This window comes from Epargyreus clarus, unplaced genomic scaffold, assembly GCF_041222505.1.
Source record: "Epargyreus clarus isolate Ecla_fem2 unplaced genomic scaffold, WU_Ecla_fem_2.2 ptg000008l, whole genome shotgun sequence".
Lineage (NCBI taxonomy): Eukaryota > Metazoa > Arthropoda > Insecta > Lepidoptera > Hesperiidae > Epargyreus > Epargyreus clarus.
Genome location: NW_027332216.1, coordinates 15587366 through 15605120, shown reverse-complemented (window position 1 = coordinate 15605120; position 17755 = coordinate 15587366). Strand labels below are relative to the sequence as shown.

Below are 17755 nucleotides of genomic sequence, written 5' to 3'. Positions count from 1 at the left end.
ACTCAATATTCGTAATAATATTTTTACGTTTATGTCCTACGTGTATTTATTAAAATGTAATTCTATTTAAATTACCCACTTTTTTATATAATTAGTGGTACAAACTTTTTAAATACTATAAGATTTGAATTTAGGGTATAATAATATTATGATACTTATCGAATCCTAATGTCCCTTTATTATAAAATTTACTACTTTTAGATTACCTACTTGGTTTTAAAAAAATACTCGTCGAATAGATAACCTATCTTCTTTGGGAAGTCGGTTAAATAGTAATCGGACTAAGTTTGAATGCCTCCTAGAAGTGATTTGCGTCCTTCAAACGCCCATAACCTGAGTAAATTCATGACTACCAATGTTATTTAATTTCGAATCCTTAAGTGAACTATGTTGTGTTATAGCATGAAGTTTCTGGTATCCGTATGTTATCTTTACATGAATTTTTATTAACCCAGAAATGCCAATTAGTGTTATTTATAATTAAGTTCTTATCAACACAGGTTTATATAAGGTATTATGTATTATCATTATATATTAAGAGCTAAGACATTTTTGATTGTGTGTTGGACACCTGTGTTAAGAGACCTAGGTACCACCCATCGTCATTTGAACAGCTTCAAAGCTAAAGTCTATAATACTATACATTGCTAATTTTAGGCCTAAATTTTAAATTTTCTAACGTTTTTTATTACCACAGCCTTTAAAAATCCAGAATATAGTACTAAAGCGTTCATTACCGCAACGAAAAAAAACTAGTTCAATCTATTACGGCCAGAATAGTTATGACGATAGTGCCTCTGTAGAGAACGTCAGAGTTCTACCATCTTCATTATTATAATATTATCATTGTATATCTATCGGTAGATAATCTCAAATAATTCTAGCCCCATGTGTGCTAAAGATATTGATTTGATAATTTTATCTAAGTCTTACGTGAATATGAAATTGGAGATAATCTCTCCTCTATAAACGTTAGTTACTCATACACAATTATATAAATACGGATTAGATTTAAATGTTAATACTTTTATACAATACTAGTTTTTGCCTGCGGCTTCGCCCGCGTTTAAAAGAAAATAATATAACATACTAACTTACATAAAACTGAAATTCGTACCTTCAACTTTGCTAAAGATCATCACTTGATCAAATGCGTAGTTTACGATTCAATCCTTACTAATATCGATTAAAATAATCGATGTTTTGGGTCCAAAAGATCGATTCTCCGATTAATCGATCTTAGATCGCCATCCCTAGTTCCCGTGGGATGTCCGTGATAAAAACTATCCGATGTCTTTTCTCGGAGCTCAGACTATCTTTGTACAAAATTTCATTAAACTCGATTACTTTCGGATTTATAATATTAGTAAGGATCTTATTAAACATTATAATAAAAATTAGGTATATACCTAATTAGTTATATCTAATTATATCTCCTTGGCCACTGATAGGTTCCTAGCTTAATCCACAACTAAGCTACAGGGGTTTGAAAATTACTGAATGGTAATTAGAAAATAATGGTATCGTGGTGACCTCTTTTCATGCTATGCTATACTTGCCGGGGAACTATCGTACCCCCAGATAATAATAATTTTATTCGTCGAGTGCAGGGTTAATGTTCCTTAAATACTAGTAATGTTTAGCAGTGTTTACAATCATTATTATTTTAATTTCATGGATATTTGAAGACGCAGTTTAATTATTTCATAATATACAAACATCACGTAGTTTGAGAGATTTTTATTAGAGTAATTTCAGATCGATCAGTGCGTTTACAGATGGCGTAGTTTACACTTTATTAAGATTACGGCATCATAATTTCTCTTAGAAGGGATTTTAATATTACTTAGAATAATTATGTATTTTGTTTGTCAATAATAAGTAACTCCGCACAGTAAGTAGGCTTACTTCTTGTCACGTAATTTCAAATTCAATCCTTACAAACTTAAACATAAGCTTGTGTTGTGTCTGACTGCGAACGTTGAGCGAAAGTCTTTATTAGGGATCTCCTGTAAAGGGGAAAGGGTCGTTATCTTTGAAGTGTCGCGTGAATGTACAGAATCATTAGCAATAAGAGCCTGAACCAGATCCTGAGAATCGCAATTGAAAGAATTGAAATGAAAACTTGTTATTTTTTTTTATCCGCAACTATTCTCTTAGATACTTATCCATCGCCTGAGCACGGGTTCTCACTACAACTTGAGGAGGGTTACAAGTACAACATACCTACACTGTTCTACCATTTATTGGTGGCAGGTATCGTTTTCAAACCCCTAAAACGCCAATAAGATTAACACTGTCTTGATAGCAAAAAGCTATCATTAAATTTATGTGACCATTGGCTGCTACCCATCCTATTCTGGATTACATCCGAGTTTGCTTAACCGTAAATGATCTACAAAGCGATCATTTACAGTCTACATAAGCCGAAAATCCGTATTTTGCGTTGTTTATACATTATTTTTAACTTTATTTGTATGATATATAGTTGTATCATGAATAATAGCTTATCGCTGAATATACAACCGTGTCTTCGGTCTGTACACAAGGACTTTGATTGTTTTACTTGAGTAAGTAAGATTTCCCGATCCCGGAATAATTACAAAACGAGTGCTTTCGGGAAAGTTCGTTCTCCATGTTTATTTAAGTAATCGAGCTTTGACGAATTAGGACGGAGAAATTATTATTTTCAGTCCAATTTATGCAAATGGAATATATTAAAATGTATGAGTAAAATGTTATTTTGTTTGCATACAAAACAAATTTTAATACGAAATAACTAAAAAGCTAACTTCCAGTGTCGATCAAGTATGCAATTTTAACTGGCGTGCGACATTTCCGTAAGTTGCTGCAAATACACACTGAACAGTTTTTCGTAACGAATTAAAAAAAACCTCAGTTCTAAAAAAGTTACATTACTAATTTCTTTATTCACTAGAAACTAAAATAATTTGCTAACTAGCGGTTGCTTTGGTAGCGGCACATCTGTGGCCGATCTCAGGTAGGAATATGTTATCTATTGAGTATAGACGTCTATGGGCGGCAATAGACACTTACCAGGTGGACCGTATGCTCGTCTGCTACTCCTATATCTTATAAAAAACGTGATAAATACATCTTCAATATATAAAAAAAAATCTTTCTTACTTTGGCCATATAGTACGACGGGAAGACGACTGCTTGGAGAAGATAATGGTTGTTGGGGAAGTGGTGGTGTACCCTCCACTTTCCCAACAACCATGATCTTCCTCGAGGTCTTGTAAGACCTCGAGGAAGATCACCAACCACATGGTTTGACCAGATCAAGGACCTAACGAAGATGTCTGTCACAGAATGCCTAAGACAAGCAGAAGACCGAGCACTTTGGCGACGCACCTGCACAGTAGACGCCCAGAGCAGGCACGACCTTCAGTAATGAAGAAGCGACTCAGAAGAGATATAAAAAAACTGCATGGAGATACACTTGCGATCATACCATGAGGATAAGAGTTAGATAATTAAAGAAGTATAGTTATCTCAAGCCCAATTTATAGCAGTTTCTGCACGCCGATAAATAATTATCTTATACCTACGTAAGTTGTAAATAAAAGATAGCTATATCAACATTATTTTCACGTTCACAGTACTGTTTGTGCACTCGTAAGGTTAATTACAATTGTTAATTGACATGGTCGATGATTACTTTGTGTATAAAATGTGTTTATAACTTGTAACGTTCTCACTGACAATATATTTTAAAAGTAAGTATGGTTTTATTCTTAATTAGGATAATTATAGTGTCAATCGTGAATCTTGAGAAACTATAAGTAAAGGAGTAAGATGCTCATAATAACTTGCCCAATAAAATACTATATTATTATTAAAGTACAAGGTATAGGTTTTGGTGTTATTTGTCTTACAAAGGTAAATGTAGATCGTAGAGTAGTAATTCAGTAATCATTAATCATACAAGAAGACACTTGTACTCAACTCTTCTGAAATTCTTATTCCACTCGTCTACAAGGCAGGTCCAAAGGAAGAGAGTAAGTGATGTTCTAGATTCTAATGATAGGTCAATTTTGCGCATGTGAATACTACTTCAATTATCATTTCTCTATAATATTTCAGAATTTCATTAGTTATCGTTCAAGACATCAAGTTCTACATGTTGAACTATGTGCGTGAGTCCTTGTGCAAATTTCACTCAGGGACCAGCGGGATCCACATTTTCTGGACTGGTCACCCATCTTCTAGCAGTTCAATGCCTGTTGACCGAGTCCTGGCCAGCTGACCATTCCGACAGAGTTTCTGGTGAGTCTCCTAACAAAAATACCTGAGTACTTGTACATTGCAGAAACTTTATTCTAAATTAATTCTATTTTTTACTGTTTTTATTAGAAGAGTACTATTCTACCCAAGGAGGATGCTGTGTTACTAATAATATTATTGTTTGTCAAGATGGCGATGCATTTGACTTCATAATCGTGGGCTCAGGCACTGCAGGGTCGATTCTTGCGAATCGGCTAACTGAGGTGAAAGATTGGAAGGTCCTTCTCATCGAAGCTGGTGGAGACCCACCCTTGGAGAGTATTGTAAGGATGGATTAACCATTAATATGTATTATTGTATGTTAGGATAGACATGATATGTTAGGAAACAGATAGGGATCGAGATTCCGAATTAGAATTATTATATTTTTATGTGTGTCCATCTGTCCATGGTACCCACAGCATTAGAATATTATATTGTACAAGTAAATTAAAGTAACTCTATATTATTCACTAACGACTAAGTAGTTTTATAGAAGTAAAGTAAAGAAAATTAAGTGTGATTGTATGGGTTTTTCAGATTCCAAACTTTTCGGGAGCAACACATAGGAGTAAGCATGCGTGGCAGTATTATACTGAAAAGGACGACAACACTAATAGAGGCTGTGTAGATGGTAAATCCTTTTGGCCTCGAGGAAAGGTTATTGGTGGGACTGGGTCTATTAATGGTCTTCTTCACTTAAAAGGGAGCCCTGGAGATTACAAATCTTGGCATTTAGAAGACAATGATGGCTGGGACTGGGCATCGATTAGAAAATATATGATGAAGAGTGAAAAAGTTGTCGATCCGTCTATTTTAAATAATCCTCAGTTAAGGAAGTACTATGGCACAGAAGGGAAATATGTTATTAATAGGCTTAATTTTACTCATGTTGAAATAGCGGATCTTTTGGTAGAAGGATATAAAGAACTAGGATTAAAATATTTAGAAGATCTTAACGGCCTTACGCAAATGGGAGTCGGAAGGATTGTTGGTGGAAATCACAAAGGAAGGAGAGTTAGCACAGCAACGACATTTTTAAATACTGCTAAAGAACGCGACAATCTATACGTTTTAAAAGAAAGCTTTGTAAATAAAATTAAGTTCGACGAAAATGGCAATATGGCTAAAGGTGTTATTGTTAGTCTTGCGAATGGTAGTACACGAACATTTTATGCAAACAAACAAGTAATCATTAGTGCAGGAGCAGTCAATACGCCAGTTTTATTAATGTTGTCCGGTATCGGTCCCAAAGCACATTTGGAAGAACTAAATATTAAGTTGGTAAAAGATTTGCCAGTAGGAAAAAATCTGCAAGATCACGTGAGAATACCTGTACCAATAACATTAGATACGGGGGCTAAGCCTAAAGACGACGTATATTGGCACAAAGCTGCAGCACAGTACTTATTGGATCAAACTGGCCCACATTCTACAAATTACGATCAACCAAATATAAACGCGTTCCTCTCCGTTCCAGGAGACAAACAGCTTCCAGATGTTCAGATTGATCATAATTATTTTGTACCAAATACTTCTTATGTGTATTCAATGTGTACAAAAATTATGTCATTTAATGATGATATTTGTAAACAATTTTCTGATATGAATACTAAAAAGGAACTCATAATTTTTTTCGTGTCTTTATGTAGGCCATTTTCTAGAGGAAAGATAATGTTAAGATCTAATAATCCAAATGATTTCCCCAAGATATATTCAAAGTATTTTAGTGACAGTAGGGACATGAAAATATTTGTTAAAGGCTTGAAAAGAGTGTGATGATTCTGCATTTATGAGCGATGAGTATTGGGAATGTATGGCAAGATCAATAACCTATAACGTTTACCATCCAGTCGGAACGGCAAAAATGGGTAGAGTTGGTGCCCCTTCTGCAGTAGTTGATAATAGACTAAACGTTATTGGTGTAAAAGGCTTAAGAGTTGTAGATGCAAGCATTATGCCAACTATTACTAGTGTAAATACCAATGCACCTGTTATGATGATTGCTGAACGCGCTGCGGACTTTATCAAAGAGGAGTTTATGGTAAAACGAGACGAGTTGTAAAGTATACTATACAAAAACTGTTACTAACATCAATTTTAAGTATAAATAAGAACATTATCTAAATTATAAAAATACGAGCGTAGAGTAATAGATTAAAAGTAATGTGATTATGTTCAGTAAAACCTTGGACTCGCTTAAAAAATAGATGTCAAAAACGTCAACTTATTATAATAATAATTATGTAATGATGTATTGTGTATAAAATCATAAAATAATGCTATGTTTAAACAATCATGTTTCTTCTTAATAAACTTAGTTTTTATGTACAAAGTTATAGCTTCCATATTAGTTGTAGATAAAGGAATATTGCCGTTGGAAGAAAACTTAATAGGAATCAGGTTTTATGTAGATGTAACTAATGCAGACCGTCAAAACGTTTGTAATGTATATTCTCGGTGTAAAAAGTGCTGTTTGATTGACTCAAACATGGAGGATTGTGATATTATGTCTTCCTTTGGTGAAAGTTTTCATGTAGTAAAGCCAAGAGATCGGAAAACATTGTTGTATGTAGCTCCAATGTTACAACAGCATGATTTAAACGGATACTGTGACATTATGTTAAATTATAATTGTAAAGAAACGACGAATAAAACAGAAGTAATAATACCATTTGATACTAGACTTGCTATGAAAGCCGCGAAAACATTAATGGATGAATATATTGGCAGTAAAAAAGTCAGTTCTTGCAAAACCCTTGATGAAGACTCATTAAATAATTGTGAACCAGTTAATTGCAATACCAAATACCTAGATAAGAGACCAGTTTTCGATCATAATTTGCATAAATGCATCGAAGTGCCAACTTGTTTGACAAATTTAGAAAAGGAATTACCTGATTATGTATATGTACCTGATAGTAATATTTGTCGTAATCTGGATTTACCATTGACTGTTCAAGATATTTATGCAATCAGTACTGGATTAGGCACAGTGACTGTACCTCCTGCTTCATCAACGTCTTCGACATTTGATGTGGGTGTCGAATTTAAGTCGTACTGTTCAACGATTTCTCAGAACTTGAAATTGATGCATGATTTGATATACGGCAAGTTGTTGCCTGTAGACGTGGAACTTGACTACAGTGAATGTTTCAAGTCAGCACTAATGACGATAGCCACATGCATAATCTCTGTATGCACTGCTCTATTCCTTCTAGTCTGCTGCATCAATACAATGGTTTGGCTGTATATACAATGGTTTGATGGCAATATTAAGAAAATGTGGAAAGGTGTTAAAAATTCCATGAGAAGAAGAAAAAATAAAAGGAGTAAAAGGAAAAGAGTGAACAGTACGATTAGGAATGCGTTGCTTCGTGAAGTTATAGTAAAAGACATACCGGTGGAACTGAGGCATAGTGTGATAGACATGTGCGACAGAATGGGTAGAGAAGTGAAAAAGAAGAGAAGGTACAGAGTAGTAGACACTGGGATCCAGATTGACAAGGAAGAAGGAGACAGTCCTATTAGTTCGACATCCTCGTCTAGTTTGGAAAAAGCGAAGGAATCTTCGAACTCTATTCTACTTAGACACTCCGTTCCAACTGAGTTCTAAGAAAACACTATCACATATTTATCTACCTTGCTATTGTAGCTAGATACTTGAAGTTGATTTAAGACGTTAACAGGGAAGATTATTTACCAGGGCTTGGACTTAAAGTATGAAAACTGTATACATAATTTTCACATTAAAGAAGATCCATGCTTTCATAGGTATAGTTAAGTGATATGAAACCACCAAATTTGAAAGTCCGATTTTATAAGGAATATGAAATTTTGAAGCATTTATTTTCCAGAAGACAAACAGCAATGAGTAAACGGTAACATAGTTTCTCATATTTCTTACTACAATGTCTTTTTATTTCAAAGAGTGTAAGAATGTACGCCTAAATTCGAATTCTGTGGACGGGTAAAATAAAGGACAGCATTTCCACTAATACATTTTATGTAATAAATTCTTCGCTGTTTACTTTTCACCCTTTTTGTTCAAAGATAACATCTTGTTAGCATTCAAGGACATTAAATTTGTGAGATGAATCGTTTAGTTTTAATTCTAATTGCTTAATTCATTTAGGCTTTTGACAAATTTAATTTGGAGGTCAGGTTTCTTCAGACGAATCGCTTTCGAGACTCGAAAGAGCGTAATTAATTACAAAATAAGGTACTTTACTTGCTCAAAGTCATTTTTACTGCCCTTGGTTGTAATTCTATTTGAATAAATTTTGTTATTCATTTTATACTTTTAAGAGTTCATATTTTTTTCCCTTTTTTAATTTAAGATATATATGCATCCTGGGTAAAAACCCTTTGTGGTTCGATTCCGGAGGCTTTCTATCCCTGTTAGGCAAAAAAAATAGATATAAACCGACATTAGTCCTCAGTTGTTAGTATCCATGCTTCTGGTCGTCCCCATCTGGGAATTTTATATTCTGGCGTTGATTAAAGAGGTTCAATGCCCATGGGTGCATGGGTGGCAGTAGCCACTTAATATCAATTGGACTGTTCGTTACAATAAATGCGAACGTAAGATTTACACATTTGGCTTATGGCAGATATAATACAGAAAAGTTTTAAGACTACATAATATATTGCTGATACGAGAATGTAATTGACCAATAAAGCGTTTGCTATCTTACTCGATGAACAATTATAGAATAATTAAATTTAGCCGCGCAAATTACATCCAAGAAGGAGCGCTGCCGTTCCCGCCAATTTCCTATAATTATCGGGTGGAAGTGGTGCAACGCCGGAAATGAGTTTACGCGCGTCTCCGCTAGCGCCACTGAAGCGACAATCTCATTTGTGCTCAAGACTGCGTCGCGGGCGGTCGTGTACAATTTTAGAGCAATATTTACTGTAACTTATTTACAATATGTAGTTACGACTGGTAAATAATATGTTCTATATTTTTAGATATGAGTTCTTAGCAAGCTACTGTTGCACAGTTTTGTTATAAGAGTAACACTGGCACACACTTTTGGCGTATTCAATCTTGGTTGCATCTGTAACCGCAGCTGCTAAAAATATTCCTAGAAGAAGGTCCTATTCTAGATTAATCGTACCATACTATTCTTTGTTCCATTGGACTCATAACTGTTGTAACAACTAGTTACATTTTATATTGGTCATTATTTTTGATGGACGTGGCTTATTGGAGAGCTTGACTAAAAGTTGATTACAGACTAAACAATTGAGTGGTCACGATGCCCAGTATTTTATCATAATATAACTTGTTTCATGCATCATAGTAATTAGTAACAAGCAATTCTCTTTAATGGTAATCTTTTTGTCAGTTATATATTGTTGACAGGATAATAAAAGAGTTGGAGTAAATGTGTTCCAGTTCTTATATTTCAAATAAATTCTGATCATTTCTTACTTAAAATTACGCAGTTTGGTTTTTAAGCTCGTAGAAGACCAAAGAAAATTATGCCTTTACGTAAGTCTTTTAATAAATCTGTAAATGCGTTATGGTATGTTGGTGCAGATCGCATGCGGATTGGTTTAAGTGTTTGTTGGTCTGAAGTGTACGATTTTTGATACAAACATAACTTTTCTGTTAGAACTGTCCCGTTTTGGTAATAACAAGCGTAAATTATATTGTTTACAGAGGAAAATGGAAAGATATTCAAAAGTTTGGATGAAACATACAACCGCTTCACATTTCTTTTGGCCGTCGGCTTGATGTATCCTAATCCTAAAACTGATAAAATGAGAACAGCAGGTTTGTGTAAGTTTGGGAAGTTCCATTTGAAGATAAAATTTATGATGACAGTCGACGTGATCTTAAATATAGGAACATATTAAAAAAATCCATGAATTCTATGAAATTGAGATTTATAACCAGTTTTCTGATATTGCATGAATGTTATTTCGCTCTGTCCTCATGAACAAAAATGTTTTATAGAAATACCTAGCATCAGATATATCTTTATTCTTCAAATAAGCTCTAGCTTCTTAAACAGGATGAATTCAAGAAAAGACAGGAAAATAAAACAGTTTTTTATCATTAGTGCTTCCTTTACACTTTGAGGAGGTAGGCTATTATTAAGAAGAACATAATTTTTAATAATTAGTGTTTCTACATAATATTGTTTGTTTACAGGTGTTATATATCTGCTATGTGTGCCCATGTTTCTGATATTATGTAATGATATAAGAATTCGCCAGCAAAATAATGATGTACAGAATTTGGTGAGACAAGTGGTTATCTTCGTCGCCCTTATGTTTGCAAATACAAAGGTAAATATAACTCAATAATTATAGAATTTAAAATGTTAGGACTATAAAAATAGTTACTCAAAGGGTAACTTTGGTTATGATTTATAAAAAAAAAAAGTTATGTACTTCATTTTAATGAAAGCAAGGTGTACGAGTAGTTACAGGCAAAAACATTATAGCTGAGCAGAAAAACAAGGAAGCTAATATATTGTTTTCATAGTGATAGAACTTTTCATAGTGTCACTCTGCATCGCCATTGTACCAGCAGTCTACCGATGGATTCCTGGGACCACTTCACATCAAGAGCTCGCCAATAATTTATGCTATCGTCGGCTCTAATTAAACATTGTTCTCAGACACATTGAGGAAGAATAACAGAATTTTGTTTTTACTCTGGCATGTCACATGATGTGCAATACCTGTTATGTTAAACTACTAAACATGTTAAACTACTAAACGAAGTTAACAATTTCCCTAATAAATAAAAAAATAAAAGTATAAAATTGTGATTCAATTTATAGAAATAGAAAAATTACACTAGCTAAATTAGCATAGGCCACGGAATCAGTAAGAAGTAATATTCGCATACATTTTTGCAGTCTTTCTTGACCATCATCTACAAGAAGGAACTCCGAGAAATCTATGACAGTATCAATGTTGATTACGCGGCATTTAATGATCTTCCTGAAGATTTCCAAGAATTAGTCGAAGACACCATAAATAAGTCCAAATCTTTGGAAACCGTGTGGCTAGCAATTGTGTCAACTACCGGTGGAATCTTTCCAGGATCTGCACTTCTTCTCAACGTTTACTTCTTTCTTTTTACTGATACACCCAGAAGGTAAATACTTTTTACAAGGTTTTTATTTAAAATGAAAAAAATGTTGACAGTCAAATCATTGGTGGTTTTGTTACTATTGCAAATTAGATGGTCTGCAATCTACTTTTAGTAGTAGTAGTAATAGTAAAGTTTTGTGTCTCATGAAATAAATATTATATTAATTATGGTTTGTAGGTTTATGCTCCATGAATGCCACATTTGGAATTTAACACCTGAACAACAATATTCCAGTCCGGTGTACGAGATTTTCTTTTTGTATTGCTGTTTTATAACGCTGGTCATCGTTTTGGGATTTAGCGGTTAGTATTTATTTATCAAGTTACTCTTTTTTATAATATTCTATTTTTTTTATTGGCGTGTTCATGGCATTCAAACAATTCAAGAACATACTACATACAATATGCCTGATTTCAAAATAAGAATATATCTGCTACTGGCATAGATTAGTAAAGATACTTCGCCGCCTTGAAATTGAATGAAGCCACAAACGGCTCATTTGTCAGTTATTTTTTTGAATTCTTGACAAATGACAAAACATTTGTTAAGAAAATTTACTAATGAATAACTAATACTGCGTAATTTACGTAATAAATAAATAAGTAATTCAAATATTTTAGGGACATTTTAGCACGGAGACGTGGTAAAACATTTTTACTCAACTATTTCAATTTTCAAAACTGGTTACAGTTTCTTGGTAGGAGTGAGTAATCTTTAATAATCTATGGCTACTGGTTACTTGTTGTTTTTGTGAGGTTGTAAGCTCACATCAAGAAATATTTTTTTAATCTTGTTTTTTTTTTTATCCAGGTTTCGATGGCATGTTTTCTATATGCATGTTTCATTTGTCATTAAAGATAAAAATAATTATGAAGAAATTGGAATACGTGTTGGACAAATCGGACTTAGCAAAGACTAAAGCAAACATTGCTCAAATTCTTAGAGATCAATCTGAAGTGTATAAGTAAGTAAATCAAAATTTCAAAGTACATTATTAACAAGTCATTAAGAAACTCTTTAATCAAATCGATCCTCTAGAACGCATAGAGTACTAATCTATGCTAGAACGTAAGATATGAATAATTCAATGTCGGTATTTTTTGTGCTTTATCTTATTTCTTAGATATTCTTATTTCTATCTTATTTCTATAGATGTTTTAAAAATGAGGTGCGTTTTATATTCTTCGTAGGTAGGAGAGAAATTAAGGGCAATATATTCAAAAACAAATATTATACAAAAGGTGTTTACTTGAGTAATATTTAAAAAGGTCGATTATGCATGTTTAAGCAAAGACAATAATTCTCTGAGCGGTACCGCTAATATCAATATAATTTTCACGCCCTTACGGGATCAATTTAAACACATCACCTTTATCTGCATTTCCACTTATTTTCTCTTTTTAAAGTTAATAAAAAGTAGAGCGCAGAAAATGTATAAATAAAAAAATACTAACGGCTTTTGTGACTGTTACATTCTCTCAAACTTAATATTAAACAAAACTATGTTTTTACAATCGTAGATACCTACTACAAAAATATAAAATGGTGACCCGTGGTGATGGTCAATAAAAATGGTAGTCATCCTAAATAAAAAATATATTTTTTATTAAATATATAGTGTCAGTGCTTTTTTATATTTTTTCGTTTCAGCTTAAGGGACAAACTGTTGAAGGGTTATGAAGTTTGGCTCGTGTTAATCTTCATCTTGTCAGTAACACAAACGGCTATGGCTCTTAGTCAGATCACATCTAGCGTAAATATAATAATTTCCTATCTTATTATATCGTCTTTACTTTACTTTATCGTTTCCTTTCCATATGCTTTTTCTATCTGTAATTTTATTTCTCCTCTCTCTCTCTCGCTCCTTTCTTTCAAATACTTTCATTAATTTGTTTCAAAAATTTGTATTTGTTTAATTACAACTGTTATTTGCACCCTACCTATTCTTCTATTTCTTTTTACTTTATCTCCGCACCCGTAGGTTGCCTGGAAGATATTGCCGATTAGCCATAAGGCCGCCTATTGTATTTTTTAAATTATAAATTTTCCTCGTGTATATTTCTATTTATGGTACAATAAAGTATATTATTATTATTATTTATTTACCTGCGTTATTAAAATATGTCTTAAAAATGTGAACACTGCAGCTTATGTAACGTAACTGATCTAGATGGATAAGCAACGTCAGGCCCGGTCAGAAGTTGGATGGTGGTCGCTGGTAGCTAAATTTTATGCGGGCTACTACATGCAATTTATTATCCAACACATCCGGTTGTTATAGTTCGCGCCAAACTTCTAGTCCGCTCTGAAGTTGTTGCGCGCAGGTTTAGTTGGCATATACTTCGTAATGTAAGGGCACACTAACGCAGCTATGTACCCGTGTGCGAGACCGGGCAGCGGATAAGTGCCGGGGAGGTCCCGCGCTGTATTCGCGCTAATATCTACAATTCCTATTGCGACGCGACTCGTTTCTATATTGGGAGCGGACTAGCAGTTTGGTGCGGACCATACCATTAGGCAGCAAACCTTCAAGGAAGCTTTAGAGAAGGATATGGTAGTGGATACACGGGTAGAAAATCACCTGTAGACTTTGTTTTGAGTACCAAATACTCTCTTTATACAATAAATTACAATTCATTGTTTTTTGTTATTTAAATTACAGAAACAGATGAGCGGTGCAACTCTAAGTTTTATACTCTTTGGTGTGACGTGTACCGCTCATATTTACTTTCCTTGCTATCTGTCTTCAGAAGTCACTCATACAGTAAGTTTTTTTTTATTTCATATAAATTTACTAATCGCACATGGTAGCTGTGTGGTTGTGGACTATGTTATAATTGTTATATGTATCGTCAATTATGTCGTCCTAGTTGTCCTAAAATTTTAAGCTGGTCAAGTGCAGGTTTGTGGTCTTCCGGCGGAGTTTAAGAAAGGATTAATGGGTCAGTTATTCAAGGTCGCTTCCTAAAATGTCTAAACTAAATTAAACGCTGTACATTTCAATAAATTACTTTAATAAAAGCTTTTTGCTAATTACACAAACAGCTAGTTCCAGAAACAAATCTAAATTCATCATTTAGATATCTGGAGTCAGACCCGTACGGTGACCACTCAGCCAAGCGGGTCGTCATTAATCAGCATACTTATATGACTTTGAGAATACAGGGTTGTGTAATCAGGATCCGAATACCAGCATGGAAGATGATAATGCCTTTTATCATTGGGTTGCCAATGCCATAGTTTTTTTCTTTAGCAAATTTTATTTTCAGGCAGCAAAGGTGAGCGATGTGCTTTACAGCACCCAGTGGGAAGACATCTCCGACACTAGCATCAGACGCTCCATTATGTTTATGATCGCCCGGGCACAAAAACCCATGGTCTTCAAAGCAATGGATCTAATCACTTTTAATATGGAGATGTTTATGTCGGTAAGGCTACTTTTGAAGCTGCAACTTGTCAATCAGTAAGGTGGTAGAGCCGTTTGATTCCGAAGGCACTATCGCTACACCTTTTTTGCCTAATAACAGCAGTGTTAAGCGCTGCTGCGTTCTGTTTTAGAGGATGTGGTAAGGAAGACGTACTTGTTCGATACGTTGTAACCTAGTCCTCAAAGGAAGATACGCATTGCTGACCGATTTTAGGTAGGACTTTTATCTGGGGTTGATGACAGATGTTTTACCATCTTACCCTTACCCTTACCCTTGTCTTACTTTTGCCCTCTAGTGACCTTGAGCTCGTAGACACGTTAGTTAGTTATTTTTTTGTTATGAAAAAAGATGATATGAAAGATAATATCCATATAATGTACTTGCTTGTTCCAGGTGATGCAGACTGCTTACTCCATGCTTACTCTTCTCCGAAAATAGATACCACAGATGAGAAATCATAATCTCACATTTATTTCAGCACATTTATTTCAGCTTTTCTCTTGATAATCACAAAATAACTAAAGCTTCATCAGTAATCAATTAAGTTTATGAACTGATGCCGCAGCCAGGTCCTTTTGGAAACCTTAGGTTATTTGCTAGTTATTGTTAAAATCTCATAAAAGCTTTATCATATCATAACGCGTTTAAATGAATAAAGAAGTTAAAAAGATATTGCATATTTTATTAAAGTTTGAAGAGGTTGAGAGCTTTAAAGACGGTGAGACTTAAAGCGTTCCATTTAAGTCAGATGAAGTGAAGAATTTGTGTTGTCTTTAGGTAGGGTATTTAATAGTTAATTATAAATTTCTGAAGGGAGAAAGAGAGAGACTTTATATTAGAGCTGATTGTATGTTTGCTATTATATTTCAAAACTAATATTACATATTTGTATAAATAGTAACGATAATTATAAAGTAAGTATGAAAGGTTAAAGGTACAGATCGCTTGGTCACACTTCATTATCAGCCATTGATAATATTTTTTAAGTATCTATAACAAAAAATATGATTATTTAAATGTAATTAACAATAGAATTTTAATGAAAGAATGGTATTTGCAATGACAGCTATGCTTTTTAATAAAAGAGATTTAAAGAGAAGTGGAAAGAAAATTAATTATTGTAGCTGAAAGCGAAAAATATGAATACAAATTTGTTACTCCATTTCTACAGAAGCTATTTCTTTGCAATGCAACGCAATAAATATTGCATGTACAAATAAATAATATCCAACAATAAGTATATTCCGTTTGTTATTTCGACTACTGTCTACAATAATGAGCCTTTTTCGTCCAATACCAGCACATAATTAAAAATATCCAATTAAGAATTTTCAGTTCGACCGTCCAATATAATTATTGTATTACAATAATTAAAATGAAAAACTGAACGAACCATCCCTCTGTTTTCTTTTTTGTGTGTATCGTTGGGATATCTTGGTTTTTCCAATTTTTCCCCATTTCCTTATTTGAATCGACTGAAACGTTCTCTAGTGTCAAATTTCCTTCCTGAAAGAATTCAATATTCTGATGAATAATTGTAATTGAAAACAATGGCGTCTGTTCTGATAATGTCCTTGAGTAAAGCGATCGCTTAACATGAAGGAGTGTTTTCTGGTTATTGTAGTTCTTTTAAATTTGACTTGTGCTATTAAATGCTTGTGCTATGACTCGCATATTTGATGCTATAGTAAGATAGCAGTCATAAAACATCGAATATATTTTATATTTTCGGGGTGATTTAATTGTCCGCTGCAATGGAGGACAATATAGGTAAAACTCCGGTCTCATGAGTTTTGAAACAAGACGGTATACTTGCCTGTAGGCCCTGGCGGAAGAAAAATAATCCGTGAGTTCTCGCACTTATGGGAATTTGAAGACTTCTAATACAACTTCGCCACCAAGTTCCTTCCTCCACTAATACGCATTGATTAGCGCGATGTAATATGCTCCAGGTCATTCCCAGGTGCAAGGAAAAATTGAACAAAAAAGAAAATTGACATTAAAAGACTAAGGGGTTGAACTATACTTACAGTTCTTCGTTCATTATCTGGAGCACCCGATAAAAAACTTTTCGGTTTCATTTTCTCGTTAATTTCACCTTTATAATCCAAATCGATGGCTACGTGTTCTGTTTTGACTGGTTCACCGCTGCTTTTTGTATAATTGACTTTTGGAATCTGAATTTAAAAAGTGTAAATTCCAATTGAATTTCCAAATCAACGTTAAGTAACATAAACACAAAAAAGCTGTAAACTCTTCCTGTATACCTCTAAATCTTTCGACGACGTAGCATCAATGATTTCAGCACAAGAAGATGTCATGGACACCGGCATTGCTTGGGAGCATTTGCAGCATATGATAACCAGGACGAAGGTGAAACAGTCCGACACCACCTGGACATACCTCCAGAGGACGTGGAACCGGTGGAACAACGGCTGGAAGGTGTACGGGGTGACGGCAAACATTTGAACAGTACCACAGATTATAGAGACGGTTGGGTTAGCTTTCAAATCTTTGACAAGATATTATTTATTTAGGTAACAGGCAAAGGTTGGTAATATAGAGGGTCCTTGATGTAAAAATGGTATAATTCGTAAAATTTCGTAAAAGGTTTTGTACTTAGTGAATAATTTATAATAACGATTTACAGCACAACATAAAGGCCATACATTAAAAAAGATTACGTGTGAAAAAAAAAACGATTTTTAATTTATAATCAGTGGTAAAATATGTACATTTGGACCTACACTAGCGTGCATTTTTTTATTTATATATTTATTGTAAAAGTAACACAAAGTACAAGTTACAATAGGGCAGACTTAATGCCTAATGGCATTTTCTACCAGTCAACCCTTGGTGATTGGAGAGAATTTTTGAAGACTTCTAATAAAACGAAGTGTATGTTTTATACCGAGTTTAG

General features: G+C 33.9%; 4 protein-coding genes across 5 annotated transcripts; 3 read left to right on the top strand and 1 right to left on the bottom strand.

The window, feature by feature from the left end:
- Nucleotides 1-4141: 4141 nt before the first annotated feature.
- Nucleotides 4142-6352, top strand: LOC140744575 (ecdysone oxidase). The gene is given in 4 exon segments (XM_083058995.1): nt 4142-4290; nt 4438-4571; nt 4828-6056; nt 6058-6352. Coding segments are annotated over 4 exon segments (1794 nt in total). The 5' UTR covers nt 4142-4154.
- Nucleotides 6353-6375: 23 nt separating this feature from the next.
- On the top strand, nt 6376-8587 carry LOC140744572 (uncharacterized). Its single transcript, XM_073076217.1, has one exon. It carries the CDS (start codon nt 6572-6574, stop codon nt 7901-7903), a length of 1332 nt encoding a protein of 443 aa, XP_072932318.1. The 5' UTR covers nt 6376-6571; the 3' UTR covers nt 7904-8587.
- Nucleotides 8588-8722: 135 nt separating this feature from the next.
- On the top strand, nt 8723-15507 carry LOC140744573 (odorant receptor 4-like). 2 transcript variants are annotated; one of them, XM_073076219.1, is made up of 10 exons: nt 8723-9787; nt 9959-10072; nt 10454-10590; nt 11169-11410; nt 11585-11709; nt 12218-12371; nt 13058-13160; nt 14070-14171; nt 14677-14835; nt 15229-15507. In XM_073076219.1, exons 1-10 carry the CDS (start codon nt 9778-9780, stop codon nt 15271-15273), a joined length of 1191 nt encoding a protein of 396 aa, XP_072932320.1. In that variant the 5' UTR covers nt 8723-9777; the 3' UTR covers nt 15274-15507. The 2 variants fall into 2 exon arrangements, with proteins under 2 accessions (XP_072932320.1, XP_072932319.1); XM_073076218.1 differs by having other exon boundaries at nt 9959-10078.
- Nucleotides 15508-15659: 152 nt separating this feature from the next.
- Nucleotides 15660-17317, bottom strand: LOC140744574 (uncharacterized). The gene is made up of 4 exons (XM_073076220.1): nt 17103-17317; nt 16866-17012; nt 16229-16341; nt 15660-15825 (listed from the first exon to the last, which is right to left on the bottom strand). Coding segments are annotated over exons 1-4 (459 nt in total). The 5' UTR covers nt 17301-17317; the 3' UTR covers nt 15660-15824.
- Between the last annotated feature and the right edge of the window lie 438 nt (nt 17318-17755).

What these genes read in the sequence shown, in the direction of transcription:
- LOC140744572 (XM_073076217.1), top strand. Translation starts at nt 6,572, where the DNA reads ATGTTTAAACAATCATGTTTCTTCTTAATAAACTTAGTTTTTATGTAC.
- LOC140744573 (XM_073076218.1), top strand. An exon ending in TTATGTTTGCAAATACAAAG is followed by an intron (nt 10,591 to 11,168) that starts GTAAATATAACT and finishes ACATTTTTGCAG; the next exon opens with TCTTTCTTGACCATCATCTA. An exon ending in ATATGGAGATGTTTATGTCG is followed by an intron (nt 14,836 to 15,228) that starts GTAAGGCTACTT and finishes TGCTTGTTCCAG; the next exon opens with GTGATGCAGACTGCTTACTC.
- LOC140744574 (XM_073076220.1), bottom strand. Translation starts at nt 17,300, where the DNA reads ATGTTTGCCGTCACCCCGTACACCTTCCAGCCGTTGTTCCACCGGTTC. An exon ending in CGTCGTCGAAAGATTTAGAG is followed by an intron (nt 17,013 to 17,102) that starts GTATACAGGAAG and finishes TTTTAAATTCAG; the next exon opens with ATTCCAAAAGTCAATTATAC. An exon ending in CAGATAATGAACGAAGAACT is followed by an intron (nt 16,342 to 16,865) that starts GTAAGTATAGTT and finishes GAATTCTTTCAG; the next exon opens with GAAGGAAATTTGACACTAGA.